Genomic DNA, 25,561 nt, shown 5'->3' with positions numbered 1-25,561 from the left:
TATTGCTAACCAAACAGAAGAGTCTGAGACTCATATTTTACATAAGCGTAATTTATCCAACTTTCTACATATACAATATTCACTATATCATAAAAAATGAGCTCTGAAATTAACAGAAGATCCTGAACACATTAATTTGTTTTAAGCTGATCATGCATTGCTGAAAATAAAGCCTGCTCTCTCCAACAGGCAGTTGATGACTTTATAAGAGTACTAGTTGAGTGACGTGAGAGCGATCGGTAGTCGAAGGTGTTATTTTGGAATTTTCAGTAACAAAAATTTGGGAGTCCTGTCTGCCCTACAATGTTAGCAATTGTTTTAGGACACAAAAACGGATGCATAACTTTCTCGAACAAAAAATTACTCAACAGTTCCGCCACCTCTTTAACAAAGTATATTGAGCAAAATGTAGGCATCTATCAGCCTATTACATCGCCCTTAAGTACACATGCATACGCGATGAGCTGTAGATAAGACGGAGAAGGGAGAGGGGGAGTAGACTGTAACGCTAAGAGAGAGTGGAGAGAGAAACGGGGTAAGAAGAGAGGGCGCAAATAGAAATAAAGAAAAAAAACTGACAGACAGATATAGTGACTGATTGGCAAACATAGACAGAGATAAAGAAACAAACATATAGATAGATAGATAGATAGATAGATAGATAGGTTTATAAATATATAGAGAGATTCATAAATACGAACAAGTAGAGATGCAACAAAAGAGAGAGAGAGAGAGAGAGAGAGAAAGATGAATACATACATGCAGACATAAACAACGATAAAGAGAGGTATATATAGAAAGATAAAGAGGGAGAGAGAGAGAGAGAGAGTAAGAAATATAGACATTCAGAGAAACAGTCCAATAGATAGGGATAGACAATGAGTGGAAGAGAGAGAAAGAGAGAGAGAGAGAGAGGAAGAGTAGGAGAGAGAAATGAACGAATAAAAACAGAAAGGAAAAGAAGGAGAGAAAGAACTAAAAAGATAAATGAGGGTGACAGTTCAAAAAGAAAAATATATTTTCTTTTTGAACTGCATATCTCACTTATTTGACCCTGCCTATCATTCGAAAAATACCTAGAAGGGAAGACAGAGAGAGAGAGCGAGAGAAATAGAGAGATAAAAGATTATATATATATATATATATATATATATATATATATATATATATATATATATATATATATGAACTTGTGTGGCCACATGAATTGTCATGTTGCATTCATGATACATTCTGCTTCTTCTGAGGTGTCATATTTATTTTTTTTATCTTTATTTTTGCTTTTCACACCAACCTGTTCAGCTTACAAATGCGATAGACATTTTCCATTTACCTTCTAGGCATTTTCTGTCTCTTTATTTACTTTGTGAATCCTCTCTGTATATTTGAAAACGTGCTGGCAAATGACGTAATACTTAGACCCATGGGACACATTATTATGTCGCTTTATTCTGCTTTCGTGGACTGCATAAACTATCAACGCTTACATTACTATACTAATTCACCTGTGTCGTCACAAACGCCATCGCTCTATGCCAGGGTTGCTTCCAAATCTGCTTAATTTCTACTATTATATAAAAGTCACTTTGTGTGTGTGTGTGTGTGTGTGAGAAAGAGAGAGAGAGAGAGAGAGAGAGAGAGAGAGAGTTCCTCATAGCTTCCGAAACGGCTGAGCCTACCTTTTGCAAAATTCATACAGAGGTAATTTATATGTCTGGCTGTGTTCTTAGATATATTTTATACAGAGTATCGAAAATTGAATAGCTCCGATCCTAAAAAGATAGTATTTCTTTTGTTATAGATAAAAACATGAATTTTCAGAGAAATATTGTACGTTGCAACAGCCAAGGAAACTAATAAAATCTCAGCAAATCATTCCTTCTTAAAAATACAGAATTATTGTCACCTGGCGATATAGCTCAGTGGTAGAGAATTTGACTACAGATCAGATGATACCCCGTCTAGTGCAGGTGTACCTCACCATTTTATTTTATTTTTTCTTGTTGGTGAGTTCAATTTACGATAAAGAGGAGGTACCATTTAAAATCGCCGCAAATCATTTCTTCGTTTGCATAATTTAAAACGAAACACTAATCAGATGTGACTTTTGCAAGACATTTGTCGGCAAGCCCAAATACCAGCTGACGTGATATTGTACCCATTTACTATGCCTCCCCACGGGACAGAGTTAGACACCAGGGTCGTTTTTTTAACGTGGAGAAAAGGTACAAAAATAAAAATTGTCTCTGTCGTGAAGGATTTCTCCTCCACCGAAAGAGAACAAGAAATAGAAGTGCAGCATCTGAAGAACAGATACTACACTTTGATCTTGTCCCGAAGGCCAGAAACAAAAAGAAAAACATGCATAATATTCAATAGAGGAATGATTCTATAATAATACATACGCAATCTGCATAAATGAAATAGCATGCTTAAGCGTATTGTACGACAGGGCAACTCCGGGTATCCAGCTAGTACTTTTACAATTACACTTGGAAATTTTAGTTGATCACTAACAAACAGCATGTATAATTTAAAAAAATACAATTTACGTATGAATATATTATTATAAACATTGTGAAACAAACCACAACACATTTTATCTCCAACAGTTGGTTCCCTTCTTACAACTTTTATAAGTATTATGATTTGAAAAGACAAAACAAAGCAAAAAACTTTGCTTTACTTATATTTAAAAGAATATTAGAGTACCTTGTTGTTCATGCTAATAGCGCGAATATATATACCGAATTATCTCTCTTTGTTTATATAGAAGAAAAACAGTTATCTATCCATCTATCTCTATACATATACTAGCTGTATGTACCCGGCGTTGCCAAGTTGAAACATATTGGCGGGCCGTTGGTTTAGTCACATACAATTTCAGACACACTGGATATCTTAAATCCTTATAATTTTCCTGAAAATAGATCACACATTGGATTTATGGAAACATAAAACCCATCCATGAAAATCAAACGAGAAATAATCGTATAGTTTAAAGGGAAATAACTCTCACAGATCAAATAAATAAATTTACTTCTGTTTTTAAAGACAACTGGTGTCAGCTAATAATGATTAAAAATAAATAAAATTAAATATAAATTAAATTAAAAATAAATTAAATAAATCAACTTTAAATAATATTTCTAAATATAACAACCAAAACAATTCAGTTACAACAAACAATTAATAACATGGATCTACTTATTAAAATAAATGTTCTTTAATGTAATACGCAAATGACGTTATTACTTCACTGTAGATTTCATTTGACTAAATATTATAAATAGAAATCATGATGGAATGAAAATGTGTGAAGTCCGTTTTCGGCATAAAAAATTAATTTGTTAAACAGTGTACCATATTTACATATTAATTGGGAAGAAACAAACAAAAGACAGACGGAAATACGACTTTACTATATATGTATAATATACGCTGCATGCACACACACACACACACACGTATATAGTAAGTTATGAAAATATATATGACAATTAAGCTACACATAATAATCTGCGGTTCATTCTCGTGAGAATTCGCCAGCCTTCCAAGCTTGATAAGCTTGACAAATTCTGACGAGAATGGAACGAGGGATATTCTGTGTAGCTTGATTGCCATATATATTTTCATAACTTACTACCTAGCTCTACCTATGTATCGAGCACTGTTGAAGTAAATACTGAAAAATGAACGCATAAATTATATCTTCGTATATTAATTTATGTGATTAAATGAGGTAATCATATATATATATATATATATATATATATATATATATATATATATATATATATAAAATTTTACTATGTCCTAAAGCTTAAGGTTTTATTTACCGTATCAATCATTTTTTTTATTCAAAATATAAAATTCGGCACATCCAATATTTGTATGTTAACATTGGATATTTCCTTCCGTAAACCTTCCAGAAAAATTAACAAACAATTCTCCAAGAGAAAAATGCATAACGTTGTAATATGGAAAATTCAGGAAGCAGCAAAGTAAATTCGCGTCGCCCGTTATTCTATTGGCAGCTATCCTGTTTTTTTTTTATGGGGTAAAGTTGCCATAGTATTATTACCGCATCGATTAAATTTCCTTTTGGTTACAACTTAAAAAAAATATTATAACATGTCCTTTACCTACTTTAAACTAACGATTATAAAATAAAGATTAATGGAACCTTGGACTTAGGAATAAAGCACCATTGTTATTTATTTATGTTATTATATATTCACAGACATAGAGATTCTAATTTTAATAGAATTGGTATCAACAAAAAGTAGAAAATATTCGTACAAACGTACTTTCTCATAAAACAATTATACAGAACTTACAACGTCTAACCTAATAATAATAATAATAATAATAATAATAATAATAATAATAATAATAATAATAATAATAATTTTTATTTCGTTTATCAACGCCTCCCTGAAAAGAGATTTAATTCATTTCCAGAGGATTTCCTTCAATCCTGGCTCCAAACCAGGAGCTTCAAAGATCAAGGGTTCTCCTAAGGATGTTGGTGTTACCTGCAATAGTAGAGGTTTAAAAGCCGCCTAAAACATCGGACAACAACAACAACAACAACAACAACAACAACAACAACAACAACCACAACAACAACAACAACACCAACAACAACAACAACAACAACAACAACAACTAAACGGCTCTGTTTAATCTTGTAAGACTATGAATATCCACTGAAGGGTGCCTGCGCGTGAAATTATTTTGACAAGAGTTTCACAATCTAAAACTACACTCCTTAATTGGCACTGTTTTAATTCCAGTTGCAAGTGTATATAAGTTCAGAATGACTGGAAACAATGCAGGGATAAGCAGAGGGCACATACAGCACTTAGTGTTTCCAAATAGTCACCCGTCTGGTATTGACTAGGTTCATCGTTGCTCAACTTGGCCAATCTTACGAGAACCGGTGTGTCAACATGATTTTTTTTACATGATAGGCACCCCTTATCCAGACCCGGAAGCCACTCGGGGATAAGGATTAGTTCGTGTACAGTAATCAATGGGATAATATCGTAGTAATCGTTAGTAATGGAGATTTGATAAAGTGTCTTATTTAAGGGAGTGGTTTGTCAGGAATTTGTTTATGTTGGACTTGAAGACATCCAAGTTGTAGTCAGGTGAGAAACAGGAAAACAGAACAGAGTTCCAAAGGTGTGCACTTCTAAGAAAGAAGCTTTGTTCATGGAATCTATGTTTTGATTTAGGCACAGATAAAGAATGGGTAAAATTATTGACAGTGGTTTCAGTTAAACGGGTGTTTTTCGTGAAATATTGGCGAGTGGGGACCAGAGATTGGAGCTCAGACGAGCACTTGCCATGGAAATAACGATAAGACAGACAGGCACGCAGCGTCTCTTCTGTGAGAGAAAGGCTGCAGAGAAAAGAAAAAAAAACATCCCTAACTAAGCCACATAATCTATTTTGTACTCTGTCAAGACAGAATAGGTTGTTTTTAGCAGGTCCTGCCCAGAAATAACAGCAGTACTCCATCCTTGGACGTACTTGGCTTTTATACAGATAGAGAATTGCATCAGCAGTGAGATATCTTCTGGAGCGGTAGAAGGAAGCTACGATTTTTCCAGCGACCTTGGCAACAGACTTGATGTACGTGTTCCATTTCAGATAAGGAGTAAAGGTCAAACCCAGAAGCTTGTCAAAACATGGAGCTTCCCTTAGGCGAGAACCATCTATTTCAATTGATGCCAGATGGGGTTCAGAGCGTTGATGATGTAAAGATAGGAGCTTGGTTTTAGATGCATTAAAAATAACCAGCCATCTCTTCCCTCACTGTACCACGCGCTGGAGATCAGAGGAGAGAGAATCAGAGAGAACTTTGTCATTTACGACCTTAGATATGTTTCCATAGATGGTCGTGTCATCAGCATAGATGTCAACGAATCATTTAAATATGTGTTTTGGGAGATCATTGATGTAGATCAGGAAGAGAGTTGGGCCCAAGATAGACCCCTGAGGAACTCCAACATTAATACTGAGGGCCTCTGATTTCTGCCCATCAACCACTACTCTTATGAGCCTATCAGAGAGAAATGATTTAATGTTGAGAAAACATTTCCAGTTATACCGTAGCTGGAAATTTTTTGAAGGCCCTTATGCCATACCTTATCGAAGGCCTTCGATATGTCAAGAGCTTATATGATTTGTCCTTATATAATGTATAATAATAATAAATAACAACATAAGCTGAGTCCAAACAAAGATATAATATAGGTTCACCAGCCCACTCGAGGAATATTTTGCTAATATTCAAACTGAAAAAATATATAGTGCCTACATAAATCACCCAAAAGCAACTATCTTACATATTACCTATCAGACACTAGAGCAATTCAACACCACATCATTTCACACAACAAAACACTACCATCGATGCAAGAAAAATATTAAAAACATTAAAATCGTAAACAAAAATAATTGTACACGTCGACTAAAAATACTAGAAGCAATATTTATAAAAAGGAAACAAACAAATAATAAATTAATAAAAATTTTCCTTTTTTTTCTTCTTCCAACAAAACCACAAATAAAATAAAATTGTTAAAGGTCAAAACAAAAACAGCAAACTTATATTTTAAAAATTCGCGACGACGATTACGATGATCGAAAGCACTTGAGATGGCTAAATAAGAACGACAGAAGTGGTACTTTCATTAAAAATCGAAGACACATAATTGGAGTAAAACTTCTGAAAAATCAAGTAAGACGACGATGCTTTCTTTCTTTCTTTTGTTTTTTAGAACACATAACGTGATTAAAACGTGTGATAAATCTAGTAAGTTTATCTAGAACTAAATTGACTAGAAAGGTTGTTTTTGGCAAAAAAAAAAAAAAAAAAAATGAACAGCATTTAACTACAAAATAAAAATATTCGTAAGTATTACAATTATATTAAAATAGAAACGATTATTGAATAAGAAAAACAATAAAAACTGATATTTAATTACGGAGATGTTCTTTTGCCAAGCAATATTCATACTATCTCAGTTTACAACTTTGATCGTAATTTTACGGCAATGAAATGCAGTTCGGATCATGTGGCCTCCTGGCAATGGGTGGGGTAGGGGGTAGACACGAGGAAAATGTTGTCGGAAACTGCATTTTTTTTTCTTGTGGCCCGCAAAAAATCTATATATCTGCCCAAGTGAGAATGTGTGTGTGAATACACTTCTCAACCTATATACTCAACGAATATTGGATCTACAGACTTGAAATTTTGTATATAGGGTATTTAGACATGTGGACAATTGGGGTTCATCCGAAAAAAAGGTTTCTAAGGGAGTAAAATTGGTATTTGAGGGTCATTGGATTTTTATCTGTTTGTCAACTGTTTCACGAGGTTTGAAAACACTATTGAAAGATCGTGTCAAGCTGGTCTAATGGTTAACGTACTTGTTTTTATGTTTTGGTTTAGATCTCAGCTCGAGTATTTTTTTTACTGACAAGAAGTGATCTATTTAGAAAAAACATAATACTCGCATGCACATGTCTCAATTTCTTTCTTTTTTTTTTTAATTTAATTTTTTTAAAGAAATTCAACGCTACGTTTAATACCAAGCAACGCCGGGTCCATATTCTAGTATACTATAAAAAAGTTTTAAAAGGCCATGGTTACATACAGGCCCATAAGGTAATTTGTTTATCCCAAACAGTATCTCCTCTTCCGTTCGCGTCATAGCGAGTTTTCTGCCACTGTTCCGGTAGCAAATCTCATAACTATTCTTCTGTTGTCCAAAGTTGAAATCTGCGTTAGAATCTCTGCTCAGGGACAACTGGAGCAACTTTTTACAGGAGAGCGAAGAGATTTACATACACAAACAAACTGCATTTTTAAAGAAAAAAAAAACTTTATTCTTACCGTTTTATGTTTTGGGACGGGAACAAGAAGTATCATTGATTATTTAAATGAAAGAAAAATAACGGATAACTATGATTTATTACAGTATAATTTAAAAAGAACTTTTTTAAAACAAAATACAACTCTTTATCCATACATCTTAAATGCAATCTTACCAGAAAACAGTCAAAACAATATTCTTAAACTATAAATGAAGACAATTTGATGGAGTATTATTATATGTTTTCTTCGATAGCTGCAGAATATACACTAACATGGCTGAGTGTCTTGCAAGTTCTCTGAGCTTAAGCCAAGGTGTTCGCTTGGTTTATCAGCATGCTCGTCCATTTACAAACGTTGTCTATCCATCTCTTGCTTCGTCTTCCTCTCGATCGGCTTCCTTGTAATTTATGTCTTCTATGTATGTTTTGTATAGTCATACACTGGAGCTCTTAATGTGACCCAAAAATCTCAAGACTTTAAATTTAATGATAAGGGACATTAACAGGATGCCAGCGAATTTTTCACAATTCTACGATACTCATGTGATCAGATAATTTATGATCGGTAATGAAATGCATAATGGGGCTTCGGAAAGTTTCTACTTTAAAAAAAAAATTAATCTTATAATCCACCAGTTGACACATCAGAGGCAGTATAAAAACTCTTGTTTGGTGGAGTGATGTCATGCAAAGTAATTTCTGAAAATAGGCCTGGGAAATTTAAAGCTGAAGTTACTTTATACCTAGCTTCAGTATTCATACGTTGAATGTATAGGCACTTTTAGCCATCAAAATTACCGAATTTACTACAGTAAAGTGTTAAGAGGATCCTGTTTATTTAGTTTCTGTTGATTGTGTAGTATTCCGCATGTATTAAAATAGTAGGTATCTTCACTTGTTTATTCAGTTACGATTCTATCCATGGTTTATAAACCAGTTCTTGGGCAGCAGTTTCTTAGGATCGTTCAATTCTGGCCATAATTTTGAATTAATGCAGTTCTCCCTTTAATCTAAATACCAATATGTCCGTTCATATACATATCCGCTAAGGTTGTGTGCTAGTCTAGCTTTCATTACATGTAATTTTTCTTTATTAATCTATTGAGAATTTTCTATGTATCTGTATCTTCTAAAATTTATTTTCATTGTTAACATATTTTGCACTAGTTCTTCATGTTTCTTGGGTGACCTTTTTACTTTGTCTTCTTCCATTGTTTTATGTCATTTCTATTTAACACTATTATTTACTTCACTTTTCCTCATAAAAGCCATTACAAGTTATCATTCACATGTAAAAACATGTGGTATAACCTTATTTGGTTCGATTTTACAGTATAGCAAGCCTTTTGCGGTTATTTAATGTCAAATATTTTCGAAAAGAAGTTATGCTTGAAGCTATTTATATCTTCAGATTTATGCTATTTACTTTATGGTTAGAGGAAAATTGTTGCTTTTGTTTTTGGCTTTGCAGAACATGATTGAGTTATTAAAGGACAAGGAAAAAAACAATAGCATCAATGTTTGGCGCATTTTAGGTTTGTATCTTCAGACAACCCGATCTAGTAGCATGAAATATATCTTATGGAGAATAGGTGATATGTCTTTTGTGATCGCCAAATATTTGTTTACTTTTTTAGTCTCCTGAAATCTTGATAGAAAGAAGATAGAATAATTACCAAATTTATAGTGAGGAATCAGTTTCGCATATACATGAAACGTACAACAATCACCAATTTCCGGACATTTCTAGTGTTTTATGACAGTTTACCTTTTTTTGTTAATTTGCAATAGAAGATAAATCCTATACAATCTGGGTTGGCAGAGGACTTCATTTTTAGGTGTTAACACAGTTTTTACGAACTTTTCATTTAGGCCTACTTGATTAACTGTCTTTAAAAAGTAAAACGGTTAGGAAATGGAGGCTCATTTTACGTTGAATTCGTATACGAAACGAGCCCCCCCCCCCAGCTAAATTCTAGAATATTTTCTTTTCACTGAGTTTTTCAAAATATACCCAGGTAATCGCCTTCAAATGTAGAATTTCATTTTTGGGGGGAGAGAAGGATGCTTCGTTTTTGTTTTCCTTTCATGTTGACTATTACCACCTTCGATCTTTTTTACTAAATTTTTTCTCCGTTTCTATTTCCATGTCACTGAGGATCTTATGTGTTTGATTTTCTTATACTGGCTTCGTTTTTTGGCCCTACTATTTTTTGGAAGGTACAACGTGCACTAGTTTTCATAGGTCCAAGTCGGTCACTTTCTCAGCTAATAATGTTTGTTTTGTATTAATTTTGGTCTACTTGTTGCATTTACTCATGATTGGCTTTACTTTGTCTCAGTTCACTTATTGTTTTCCTGAATCTCGTCACTCCTTTTGGGGGCTTTTTTTTTGCAAGGAAGAAATTGTATGATCTGTTTTAATGCCACACGTATTCTTTTCTGTACTCATCCAGTGAATTGAAGTCCTTCCTTACTGAGTCAATTTTATTTTGTTCCAACCTAGAGTGTCCCTATTTGGGAAACTGCATTTCTCCACATAAGAAATCGACCTCGTATAAAACTTTATCCTCGTGGGGAGACAAGTAAATGGGATTTAGTTTATCTTGCGTTTTATTAGTCCGTCTTAATTAGGTTATTTTGTGCATCTATAAATAGCGATTATGTGTTTCTGTGTAAATGACGTTTGCGTAGACATGTCCATGTGTTCTCGTGTGCTATTTCGATGGTCAGTCTTATATGTTGTCGACGAAGTTGTATTTCTTCCCATTTATAATAGCTGCTTTTTTTATTCACATTTTCTCGCTCTTCGTGTTGTTCGCTTTGGTGGTGCGTTTAACAGCAGAAAGCAGCCGTTCTGTATTTAGCGATATGCATTGTTTGTATCGTGTCATTCATACAGTCTTCTATATTTACCACTTTATCTCCTTTCCACCTAGTCAGTTGGCTGAATTGTATCGTGGGTGGACATTAGTTGCTAGGTTATTTCATCCAGTTTCCTGACTTCTTTTGTCCAGTTTATAAAAGGGTCTATAACACCTACTACGGAAAGTTCCAATGAATTCTCACACAGTGATTGTTTACCGTCAATAACCTATGGTATTCCTTAGAGTCTTTCGAGATTTCTAGTAGTCTTTCGATGACTTTTGTAAATGATTTTGCATTATCAAAATAGCCGCTTACTATTTACTTCTCGTTATTAGCGACTGCTAGTCTGCTCTGAGATTTGGGTGATAATAAGCCTTTCCAAAACCCCATTACACTACACATTCATCTAGTTGAGGTCTAGTTCGTGCTCTTTCTCGTCAGTCGTTCTATCCTCCTTAATACTTCATGACAGTTTTTGGGGTATCGGCCGAGGCTGATGTCATCACATTATATGCTTGTTGAGGCGAGGATGCGGAAAAAAGTTAATGAGATTTCTTGCAGTTTCATTTTCCTTGGGTCCACATGGTGTTTTTTTTATCTATTTAGTTCTTTTGTGTCTATTGCGAATTTTCGTAGAACTAGTAAGAGTTCGTCGTTTATGTTGGTTGGTTTCCGTGTCCAGAATTTTCCTTAAGATTTCATCATTGCCCTCTGTTGTATAATATCCGCGTTTTCTCTGATTCCATTTTCTCATAAACTTTTTCCAGGTTTTTCAGGGTTATGGCCAGTTACCGATTGTAACATAGTCCTTAATATGTAAACACGTCGCAAAGAACATGGGAAAGGTAATACCTCAACTCCTTTTTTGAAACAACGACATTTATTTTCGGTTATTTTCCCGAATTAAACGTGATCGTGCTCCTTCTTCCTGGCCTCTGTCCTCTCGAACGTCTTCTCGAACGTTTTCTTCTGTCTGTGCACACATTCTTTTTTATAGTATTTTCTTTTCTTACTATCCTGACGTAATTTCGCCCACGGCTCGACATCTGCATACGCGGGTCGGCGCTCTGTTACACTCCGATTATTGGTATTGTATAGTATTTCCTTGTGATTTATATATCTTTCAGTTTCGATGCAAATTGTTATTGTTATTATTATTATTATTATTATTATTATTATTATTAGTAGTAGTAGTAGTAGTAGTAGTAGTAGTTGTAGTATTTTATATTATTTTAATATATTTTTGCAGAATTTATGTTAAAGTACAATTAATACTCACCAATGAATTCATTTCGTATCCTGACTCTATCCTCGTCGGTTTCTTTGTAAATGATAATGCAATTAATAAGTCCAAGAATCGATGTCCGAAATGCAACATCAGTTGCATTTCGGAGTTCATCGACCACCCAACTGAATCGGTAGCGCAGTTTCTTCACATTCTAAAACAAGAAAAAAAAAACATAATTAATGAATGTAAGAAAATGAATATCAAACGAAAGCAATAATGCCTTTGATTTATAAAATTGAGATTAAAATAAAATACGTATCAAGTGCGCTTGAAAGCCAAATCACAACGTAGTATTAGGAAAATAAATGTTATAACTGAGATGATTTGCGCCATTTAAAGTAATTAATTTCATATAGAAAGATGAACTTCAGGTGATCTGATTAAAAAATTGCTTTGACAATATTTTGCTCTGTTTACATCTTCGCCTTTGTTATGTCACAATACGATTATATAAGATCGATTAAAAATATTACAAATCTCTCGAATAGAAATAAATATCGTCGGAAAAAATTGAGCTTAATGATTAATACTTAAATTTAAACAGAGCACATATACAGCAGATAAATTTTAGCTCAATGGTTAACATTTAAAATGAAATAGAGCTCATATATTATAACTCAGTAGAATATAAAATTTGCGACATGATTAATATTTTGTAAATTTTCCTCGAAAAATCCAACACAAGCAATATTTGTTCTTGCATGCGTATCTTTCAGAAAATCCAATTTATTGTCACATTATATAGCAGTATGAAAAATTGACAAATAGACAAATACTCATCAGCAGAAAATAAACTATTTAGAAATTCAATACAGACAATATTCAATTGAATTGTTTAATAATCAGATAATTTTCATTCTATATATATATATATATATATATATAGTACTTTATAAAATATATATGGCGATTAAGCTATACTGAATATTCTGCGTTTCATCCAACTATAGGATTCGTCAGGCTTATTAATATATATATATATATATATATATATATATATATATATATATATTAATGAAATCAAAACGATGTAGTGTTTACCTGATATACGCAATAGTAATCTTCAATCTAATATAAATACCAGTATCTATGTATAGATAATTTAATCCCAACCGAAAAAAGCTCAATACGCAATATATATATATATATATATATATATATATATATATATATATATACATATATATATATATATATAGTTAATATGCGCAGATCGTCATATAATGATTAGGTCACTCTGACTGACGCTAAAAGCATTTAATATGAATAAATGTTTAATTTCAACTTGTATCTCTCGCGGTTTGCGGTAGCCTAGTTGTTCAGATCCTTGCTAATGAAGCCAGTCATGACTTCTGTATATATACTTAAACAAATGTGTGATTCTGAGTCTTCTATGAATTTTCTTTTTCTTTTTCCGATATTACATTGTCATGAATTTTTTTCTTTCTAAGCAAGACATTTCAATTTTTTTCTTATGAGTATATGCACGAAAAGAATCGATATTGACATAAAAAATAATCGACTGTTTCTGAATAACGAAATGAATCTGTAAAAATATACCAACATTTTAATATGCCGAAAGAGCTCTTTAGTAAGAAAAAAAATAAATATCTAGGTCTTGGAATGTAGCTGTACTGGTGTTCTTTTATGTTCTGTTATTATATTTAACAAATATTGGATAACAAAAAGGATTGGTATACACAAAGAGTGAAATATATTTGAAAAAATATCAATAAAAATGTGTAAAAATGTCAAATATCATATATATATATATATATATATATATATATATATATATATATATATATATATATATATATATATATATATATAACCCCTACCCATGTTACATTCTAACTTTGTAAACGAAATAAGAAAATGTTTTTGTTTGAAATATCAGTTCTCGACTATAATTCTTGGCCTGAAGACGTAATTCCCCAACGCGGGTGATTACAGAAACATGTATGCACATATGTGGCCATCAATGTTTGTATAAATAAATTTCATATATATATATATATATATATATATATATATATATATATATATATATATATATATATATATAAACGTTTAGCAACTGTTTATGCTTGAGAAAAATATATATTCAACACTAATAAAGCTGCTCGGGATATTACCAAAATATGTATTTTTGGTACTATGATTCTCTGCGAGATCTTTTGCCTCTCTTAATTCCCCATCATGGGAATATTAAATGCAATCAACTTAAAAGTATATGAAATTGAAGATGAGTTGTGTCTTGTTCATTTATTAGACTAGAGAGTCGCTTGAGTGTTCTGAATCTTGGGGGAAACGATTGGGTCCTTTTCGGAGATAAATATCCGTGTTATCAGCCTACATTATGGAAAACAGACCTGTTAACACAATCAGTGCATTTGTAGCGATCAAAGTGATCACATCCGCGTAATACAATCTCTCGAAAAAGGTCCTGAAATTTAAACTAGAGGACATATTCATGCAGAACAGTCTTTTAAGCTCACCAAAACAATTACAGAGTCTTACAGCATATAACATGAAAAGTCGATAGTATATTTACAAGTCTCTCCACTGAACATGATGTTTGGGCCCTTAAAGTTCATGGTACATCAAAAGATGCATTATGATCGGCCATTAAAGTTGATTAAAAAAAAAACACCCTACCGCTTGACTTTATTTTAGTGTTATTTTGCGAACAAGTTTTCAACTCTGCTATTTTGTAACCCATGTCCTGGAGTAACTCCGGGTACACCTTCCCAGTAACCGTCCTAAAAGAAATGTGACTAAACAAAATGCAAACAGTAAGAAACAAAAACATCTAACACGACGGCTCAGCTAATATTATGTTTTATTGGTTTTTTTTTTAAATAGACGGCACCACTTATCAAGGCCGATAGGCCACTCAAGGATAGGGGTTAAAGAGTTCAGAGTTGTCAAAAGGACAATATAGTAATCGATAGTAATGGAAGTTCGGTAAATTTGTTAACTTAAGTAGAACGGCTCATCAGAAACTTGTTCACGTTGGACTTGAAGACAACCATATTATAGACAGCTGGAAAGCAGGAAAACGGAAGACAATTGCGTGCAGTTCTAAGAAAGAAGCTTTGTTCATGGAATCTACGTTTAGGTTTAGGCACAGATAAAGAGTGGGGGAAATTATTGATAATGTTTTCAGCTAGTCGAGTGTTTCTTGTGAAAGTTTGGCGAGGGGGGCCATAGATTGAAGCTCAGTCGAACACTTTCCATGAAAATAACGATAAAGCAGAGACAAACTCGCAACATCTCTTCTGTGAGATAGAGGGTTGCAGGGAAGAGAAAAGGACATCTCCCACCAGGCCACGAAGTCTATTTTGAACCCTATCAAGGCAGGACAAGTCTTTTTTGTGATTAAATGTTATCGAGTAAATGTATAAGGGTTGATATATTTTAATATACAGATATATAGAGCTATGAATACTTTTTATTTCTAACTTGATAAACATAATGAGTGTTTGTTGACTGTATTAAAAGCAATTAACATTTTAAAAAGTATTAAAAGCTCTAGTTCTACACTATTGAGCAATTTATTTTGTGTTTAAAACACTATATTTGAAATAGAAATGTGTATTTAGATTACGTATATATGTATGCATGTATAAAAAATGCAAATGTTAATATTATCCTCGTTTTAGAATCTATCGAGAAAATAAATCTTTCAATATACTAGACAGAGTAATAAAAAAAAATGATGATGAATATACAAGAATTGAATAAATTACAATATTAATCTATCGAAAATTCAAACAAAAAATATAATTTTTTATGAATTTTTCTTTATCATAATTCTGTTTTAATTTTTGAAATATTAAAGAATATTGTTATTAATTCAATATATATATATATATATATATATATATATATATATATATATATATATATATATATATACATCTCTGTGGAAATATGATTTTGTAATAATATTTCACTTTTTGTGTATACTAATCCTTAATTTATTAAGCTCAATGTAATCACAGCGCATATAACAAACAAATGAAAAAAGTCTATATTCCAAATTTCGTGATATTGACCATCTTAAAATTTATTCCTTTGATTATGGTGACATTTAAAATTTCCTGACAGCAACTGTTTCGTAGCGCAAAATCATTCATTTAATTATTATATCAATCGATGAATCTATTTTGCCCTTAACTCATCAAAAGAAATAGCAACTATAAATCAACCAAAAGAAAATAAAATGCATTTGGGCATGATTACAAAATCCTAAAATTGGAAGAGAAGTTGCAATTATTTTTTTATTTTATCTTTTATTATGCCATTTTGAATTTACAAGTAATAATTACTCAATTGTTTTCATTTTGATATACAATACTGAAATATTCTATTAAGTATTTTGTTTATTTATTATTTATAATTAATCTGTATATATTTACTTAGACACTAGTAATAATTGTAGTAGATATAACATATGTGTATATATTTATTTTATGTTATGTGAAACCTATTACAATATATGTATATATATATATATATATATATATATATATATATATATATATATATATCTGGTTATAGAAATTGTTGATTTTTTTTCTGAATTTTATATCCATATATAATTCAGTTTTATTACTATTTTAATTAAATTTATTCTTACATGAATTATAATTCTTTATTGTCATTTAATTATTTTTTATTAATCTTATTTAATTATAATATAAACTGTTCCTTTGTAAGATTTGATCGTTAAAAGATCGATCATCCACTTTTAAAATTAAATGACTTGTTCTCCTTTTTCAAATCTAGTTATATTAAACGCTTTTTATTACATTGATAAATAATATATTTATTTAGTTTTATTGTTATTTTATTCTATATTATTAATTAATCTAATTCCTACAACGAATTGAATTATATAATTTGTTAAAATTAAGTATTAACATTCCAAACATTTCAGTATAAAATAATTAGCATTTATCATCCATGTAAATTAAATTTAAATATTCAAATGAACGATTATCTACTATGACTGTTAGTTATAATTCCATAATTATAATTCATCTACTCTAATTTATTCAATTACAAATATATTCTAATTTTTATTATTTCTAATTGTATCCTAATACAGTGAAATTAGATCGCATACTTATTTTATTTTTTATTTTTTCCGTAAATTCTAAAGTAATAATGAAATTATTTGATACCATTTAAGTTATTTTTTGTATTAATCAGCCAATCACTAACACACACACACACACACACACACACACACACACACACACACACATATATATATATATATATATATATATATATATATATATATATATACTGGACTCTCGCGTTTATTTCGACGTAAAAGGTTCGACCACAAAAACTAAGTTGTTGGGAAATCCACACAGACGATTTGTTTAAAGTGGTGAAAGCTTTGTGTAGACCGAAGCACACCTTTTGCTATTACTGCTAATCCTTATCGGTGCAGATGATTGCTACAAGACAAAGCACACAGTACAACGCAGGTTTTTTTCATCAGAGTTAGCTTCTCCTATATGCATGCCTTAACTTAGACTAGGAGTGCATTTCCATTAGCGAATTAATGCGCCTCCAAATACCAACCTGGAAATTTCTACGATTCGGCGCGGTACATATAGCGTGTAGCTTTCCAAAATAGTTACCCACCTGGTACTGGCCAGACAAAACTGATGGATCGATTCAAATATTTTTCCAAATTTCGATACAAGTACCGATTTAGTACTAAATTCTCGATTCCGATAGAATTTTCGTTCCGATTCCGATTTTTATAAATTTCTAAATAGTTAACTATAACGCTATAACATTGTTATGTTTCCTCTAGTTACCATAAAAGACACGTGCTTAATATTTTATCAAACGTAAAAATACACTTACGAGGAAGGACCTATTACGTTTACCTTTACTGGTATTTTATTATAAATTAAACAAAATCAGATAAAAGAAAACGACAACGAAAAGAATTGTTTTTTAGCACACATTTTCCAATTTCGATACCCTCAAATGTTCTAATTTTTCCGATTCCCGGTTCTGATATATAGTTTTTTTTTTTACATCTACACATGTATTTGTCTTTCCATGTTTTTATTACCATCTTTAATACAAAAGATCGCTTATATTTTCCTTTCTAAGTTACTCCTTCAATAAAATTTTAATCACCAAATATATGTTATTTCTAAATGCCTGCTTAAAAGGGATAATACTTGCCTCCAAGACCCCTGTCTGTCTGATTTGCATGAAAACGTTACAAACCCTTATACCCCGAAAACGTCTCCTAATCCTTATTTATATTGTATATTAATGATGTATTCTTGTAAGTATATCATCTCGCCTGTTCCAAATGGGTGAAAAACAATTGTTCTTCTCCCAAAGCTGATACAAAATCACATACTTTGAACGTACCTTAAGAGGGTTTTTTAGCTTTCAGTCCTAAAAAATAGGAGGCTGGCCTTTTTAAAAATCGATAAATACTAAACATAGAATTCTATTGCCAAGGCATGCATTAGCTTAACATATATTTATACTCTATAGAATATCTATAGAAGAGATACCTATTAGCCACAGTTTTTGTGCCCTGACTATAAGTGATCTATATTAACTAGCAAGCTACATTTCTTTCACTTCGATAGGAAACGTACTGGTGATTATCTTTACATGAAAACTAACGCCTAACCGCATTTTGAAACCCACTATAACTCTTATACTATAGTTGTCCAATTAGTCACTAATCCAAAAACCATATTTGATGTTTTTGTTCCTAGAAGAAATTAATTTCAAATCTATAACCCATACTCACACATAACTCCCTTCAAAATGTAATCACATATTCCAATCTAAACCGTAATATGAAGAGTGTAATTTTAAAGCAGATACTAATTCTTGGATACGAACTCTATTAATCCTTACTATCCATGCGAGGGCATAGATAAACCTGGCTTTGAAACCAAGCGCGGAGAAAGCCCTCTCGGTGCTGATGGACCCGTAGATCGATCTGGTCATCCATCTAGGAGAAGGAAAACTCCGATTTGTAAACATGTGCGACTGACCGCATACGTCTTGGCACAAAACGGGGGAAGGAGGCCTCCTCAGTCCTAAACGACTACCTCCCTAGAGTTGGTGACTTGATCACATCACCGGTTTGCAAACCTAAACTGCTTAACGAGTAGATAGGCTCTGCCTATCGCCCGGCTTTCATACTCCTTCTTTGCCTATTAGCCAGGAGCATAGGTGCGGCTGCAGGGACTCATCAGAGATGGCCAGTGCTTAGTCTTGTTTCCTGACTAGGGCAATGAATGTCGTCCCCCAGATCTGCCTAATTCCCTTCCCCTGCACCTGAGCAACTTGGGAGTGCTTATTTACCATACATACTAGCATGATTGTTTTGATCCCAAGATGTAAGAAAGCCTTCTACTCTAATAGCTTCTTCCCCAGAACTGCAGGACTTTTGAATTCTCTTCCCGTTTCTTGTTTTCCCAACTGTACTGGCATGCAGAAGTTCAAGTTTGATGTAAACAGACATCTTGCTACTAAACTCCCTACATAGCAGCCCTGCAACTAAGGTCCCTGATAATAGCCTCCTACATCAAAGTGGCAACGTGCCTTGTTTGGGGTGAAAATGTAATTTAAAAAAAATATATTCAATCTGATTATTTTCTTTTGAAAGGCAAACACAAAGTTTGCAGTACCGCTATAGATATGAGTATATTTCCATAATATACTAGCTAACACTAACTAACGTTGCCCAGGATTATATTATTGAAGTTAGTGTATGTCTACCTGAATGTCTTTGAAAAATTACTGAAAAAATAATCCAATATTTAATAAAAACCGGCAATTTGAAATGGTGTAGTTTATTAAAAATTAAAAGAAAATCCAATCGAATGCTAGTTTGATACAGCCTGTTCAATTTTTTTAAATTTCCTATACCACATTTTAATATAGCCTTTTCAAAAAATCTTACCCCACCTTTAATCTAAACGTTTACCACTAAAAGGCAGATGAACGTGTCATTGTAAACAGGCCTTGTGTCAAAAGCTCCTCATAGTGTAGTGCCTAGAATTATGTGCTTAATCCTTTAGTAAAGGTTACCTTCTAGCGTTCTAGATTAAGCAGGCAATTCTGCACGTAGGCTTCTTCATTTATATGGCCTTCTAAAAAACTGTTGCTTAGTATTTTTTTCAATCTTTTTATTTTACGACGTCTGCAAACTGTTGAATGCCAAAAGCAGTACAGAATTATAAAGAAGAAAAAGAAAAAGAAGAAGAAGAAAACGAAAACAACGACGAAGAAGTAAGACTGAAGGAAATAAATAAATAAAGAAAAAAATTCAAGTGACTAAGGTACAATTGCTGTAGTTAAAAAGTACAATTGAAGAAGGCAGGTGGTGAAACCACAGTGTTAAGGCACACAAAATAGTATGTGGAAGGAAATTATTATTAATTTTAATATCTGTATTCTTAAAGAATAAGAACCGTTACCGCAATAAAAAAAATACTGTGCTCGACAGCTTTTGAATAAAAAAAAACAAGTTAATCCAATCATTTTGCATTTTCTTCATTTAATCCTCCACTCTATAATAAAGTCCAATGTGTGGGTATATATATATATATATATATATATATATATACATACTTATACATATATATACACATATACATATAAATGCATATATATAAACATATATACATACATATATATATACATATGCATATATACATATATCTACATATGCATATATACACACATATGTACACATACATGTATTTATACTTACATATATATACATATGCATATGTACATATATATATACATATATACACACATATGTACACATACATGTATTTATACTTACATATATATACATATGCATATGTACATATATATATACATACATATACATATACACATACATATATACATATATATACATATACATATATATATATACATGCATATACATACAAATATATACATATACATATATATACACGTATGCATATATATACATATATTTACATATACATATATATACGCATACATATATGTACATATATATATATACATATATCTACAGATACATATATATACATGTGCATACATATACATATATATACATATATACATACATATATATATACACCTACATATATAAATTTATACATTTTTTCTGTAGTTACACCTACATATATATATATACATACATATATATAAACCTGCATATATATGATGATTGCAACGACTTGTCAGCCGAGTGCCAATCCCTCAGACACTTTAAGTCCATGAGCCCAAAAATGACTTCCATCGCCACACGGCCATTTTAATAGCCAAAAGCCTGAGAGAGTATCTATACACAGATGATGTTACAGTGTCTTAGTTTATACGATAGCTAAGTTTCTCTCTCGGTTAAAAATGTTGATATCCAGCTACAAGCAAGAGCAAGATAGCCAGCAACAAGTTAAAGTGCAGCTTAATGCGGGTACTGGTCTCCTGCTTCTTCTAGAAGGTTGCCTTCACCACGGCTTATGGGATCCCTCTCCAACCAACACACACATACATATATACATACAAACGCACACACATATATATACACGTACATATATATATACATACATACATATACACACACATATATATACACGTACATATATATATACATGTACATATATATACATATACAAATATATATACGTGTACATATATATACATGTACATATATATACATGTACATATACATATATATATACATATATATATACATAGACATATATATATATATACATGATGATGATGATGATGATTGCAACGTCTTGTCAGACAAGTGCAACTCCCTCAGGTACTGAAAGTTCATGAGCCGAAAATGACTTTAGTCCTGCCGGTAAAATTTACACGCACAAGCAGACATGACACTAAAGACGGTCACTGGTGTATATACATATATATACATGCATACACATACACACATACAAATAACCCACATATATGCATACATACATACACATTACATATATGCATACATAGACATACTTATACATACATAAACATACACAAGACGGCCATTGGCATATATATATATAAACGCAAACATACATATCTACACATACACACATACATATCTGTAAACATACACACATATATACATACACCATAAATAATACACATACATACGTATACAGACACACATGCATACATACAGATATACATCCATACATACACATATACAAATACATACACACATATACATACATATACCCATACGTACACATATGCACATACATATACACATACACTTACCTACATATGCATACACGTACATAAATATGCACTCATACACATATACATACATGCTCATACATGCATACACATATATATGCATACATACACTTGCATACATCTACATACATCTACATACATACACACATGCATAAATACACATACACACGCCGATAAACATACATGCATATACATACGTACACACAAACATATATACACATACATATATACATACATATACAGATAGATATACACACATATAAATACACATGTACATAAATATACATACACCTATACATAGATACATATAATGATGGCAGATCAATTATTACATGCTTCCAGCATTTCAGACCTACACGCGTCACAACTTTTCCATGGCAATAGGATCATTTTCGTCCTTTCTTTTTTATAGACAAATGCATGAGGGAGTATCTATACCTGATGATGTTACAGAGTTTTAGCTTTGTACAACAGCTAAATCTCTCTCTCTCTCTCTCTCTCTCTCTCTCTCTCTCTCGGTTCAAAATGTTGACATCCAGCAACAAGCAAGAGCAAGATAGCCAGCAACAAGTAAAACTACAGACCAGCTTGATGCTGGTACTGGTCTCCCGCTTTATGTTTTTTAACTCAGAGATTTGCTTCTCCTAGAGGGGTTGCCTTCACCACGTCTTACGGGAGCCCCATCCATATATATATATACATACATATATATATATACATATACGTATATATATACATATACATATATATATACATGCACATATATACATATATATACATGTACATATATATACATACATATATACATACATATACATATATATACATATATATACATACATATATATATATACATATACATATATATACATATACATATATATACATACATATACATGCATACATATACATGCACACATATCCATACATACATATACATACACACATACATATACATACACACACATATACATACACACATACACACACCCACACACACATAATATATATATATATATATATATATATATATATATATATATTAACCTGGTTATTAAAAACGGGGGTGATATGTGAAAGTCTATGTATAACCTAATTGCCGTTAATATAATTAACTTACCGTGTATATATATATATATATATATATATAATATTTATATTTTAGAAATGTTATTCATTTCAATATATACTGTTTTTATTTAATGTGTTAGAACTGTTACAGACCAAAAAGAATAACCCTTACATGAGAATAAAAGCTCAATGTATCTGCTTTATAGTAGCAGAGCATATCTATATATCTATAAAAGTGGACGTGCATGTGTGTCTGTGTACATTTCCCTACGCAATAACTCTGTCAATTTTCAGTCTACAGACTCGAAATTTGATATACTGGGTACTGAGATTTGGGGAAATCTTTGTAATCCGTTTTCGGCCAGAAATTTGGCTGTTAAGAGGTCAAATTTCAATAACTTGACCTTTGAGAACTCTACCAAACTCCTCCGACAATTTTGGGTATACACAATTGAAATTTTACGTATATGTTCCTTGGACATGGATCCATCTTAATTACTTGATTTGAGCCCAAAACAATAAATATCCAGGGGGTATAATAGGGGTCAAAGTTTTAAAAATTTTTACCCCCTGCGGTCTCTACCAAATTACCCAGACAATTTCTGGTCTAAACATTTGAAATTTTACATAAAAGGTAATCGGTTTGGGTCAAAAAATTTTAATCGGTTTTGGTCGAAAATTTTTAGTTACCAATATATAAATATATGTATGTTTGTATATTTGCATGCCTGCCTAAAACTTTCGACAGAGGCGACGGATTTTACAGTATCGTTTTGAAGTTCGAACTTTTAAACGACAAATATCGAAAAATTTGCTAAAAACATGAATATTTTCACCTTCAACTGGGCAGTTTTCTACAGGGTCGCTCTTTTTATTCTTTTTTTAAAGTCATCCACCCTTTCGATTGTCTAGCCTTAATTTAAACGTTCGTCACTTCCGGTTTGGCGGTGGTCGTAACAGCAAAGACGTCACGTTTTTTTCCCATTCTTTTCCTACTTCGTGGTACGGGTTATAGCCTACCTTCGTACTACCACTTTTCTTTTTTTTTTTTTGCTAAACGTACACCTCCAAACACCCGGGCAACGCCGGGCTGAAGTGCTAGTATAGCATAAAACTCTGCTAAAACTGTAAGACTTACAGTTTTTTTTTCACAACTTTCTTTTATTCCACCATGAATGTTCCCACTACAGCTGTTTTTTTAACAGGTGGGCAAGTTTGTGAACTTATTTTTCACCGAAATTTTCTAACCTGTATACTCATTAGATCCGATTTTTCCGGTGTTTTTTTAAACATGCATATATATATATATATATATATATATATATATATATATATATATATATATATATATATATATATATATATATATATAGTATAGGTGGTAGTATAGTAAATTGTTAATGGTGTAAATTGGGAAAAAATTGATTATTTTCGGGGATTGTTCAACAACAACTTGTTTACGTTGGATTTGAAGACCACCGTGTTATATTCGACCGGGAAGCAGGCCAGCGGAACAGAGTTCAACGGGCGTGCAGTTGTAGGAAAGACGCTTTGTTTTGTGATATCTTATTATATCTGCATTTAAAATACCCAAATCTTGCTCATCTCTTCTAAACATGATCCCAAATAATAGCCACTTACGTGGAAGTTGCAATGTGCCGCGTTCGTAGTGATTTTTATTTTTTTATTAATTTATTTAGTTATTTTTTCCATTTAGTGTCTTTTAATAACTCTTGCTGACATTTTCTTAAGTAATATCCTGTACATTTCAGTTGATCTGTTTTTTGCCCCATATTTTTCGCGCCTTTTAACATCCTTTTTGTCTGGGTCATTTTGACATTTGTTTTTCTATCTTATATTTAATTCTATCACCATTTAATTTTTTTCCTCTTCTTCTTCCCTAATCTTTCTTATTTTGTCTCGGCAGTCGTGTGAAAAGCATATCTTATTTTTCTTTTATTGATATTATTGGAATTTTCCCCTTTTCTTTTCTTTGTACATATTTGTGAATTATTCCATGGATTTCGGCCTTTTGAATTATTTTGGACCATCTTCCACTTACGTGATTTCCTTGGATTTTATTTTACTTGTGCAAATGGAAACTCAATTAACTTTCTTGGAATTATATTTTTGGATTATACCGTCATTGTA

General features: G+C 31.9%; 1 protein-coding gene across 1 annotated transcript in view; it reads right to left on the bottom strand.

Annotated features, from left to right (window-relative positions):
* LOC145268367 (uncharacterized) overlaps window positions 1-25,561 on the bottom strand; it is a 399,446-nt gene that overhangs the window by 153,980 nt on the left and 219,905 nt on the right. Inside the window, exon 3 of the mRNA XM_080123915.1 lies at window positions 12,041-12,200. Within this exon, the coding sequence (XP_079980041.1) occupies window positions 12,041-12,200 (160 nt within the window). The remainder of the gene's footprint in view (window positions 1-12,040; window positions 12,201-25,561) is intronic.

The sequence above is a fragment of the Euprymna scolopes genome, chromosome 43 (assembly GCF_053919585.1).
Source record: "Euprymna scolopes isolate OS-2025 chromosome 43, ASM5391958v1, whole genome shotgun sequence".
NCBI lineage: Eukaryota > Metazoa > Mollusca > Cephalopoda > Sepiida > Sepiolidae > Euprymna > Euprymna scolopes.
Note: the sequence above shows the minus strand (reverse complement) of the source record. Positions and strands in the feature narration are given on the sequence as shown.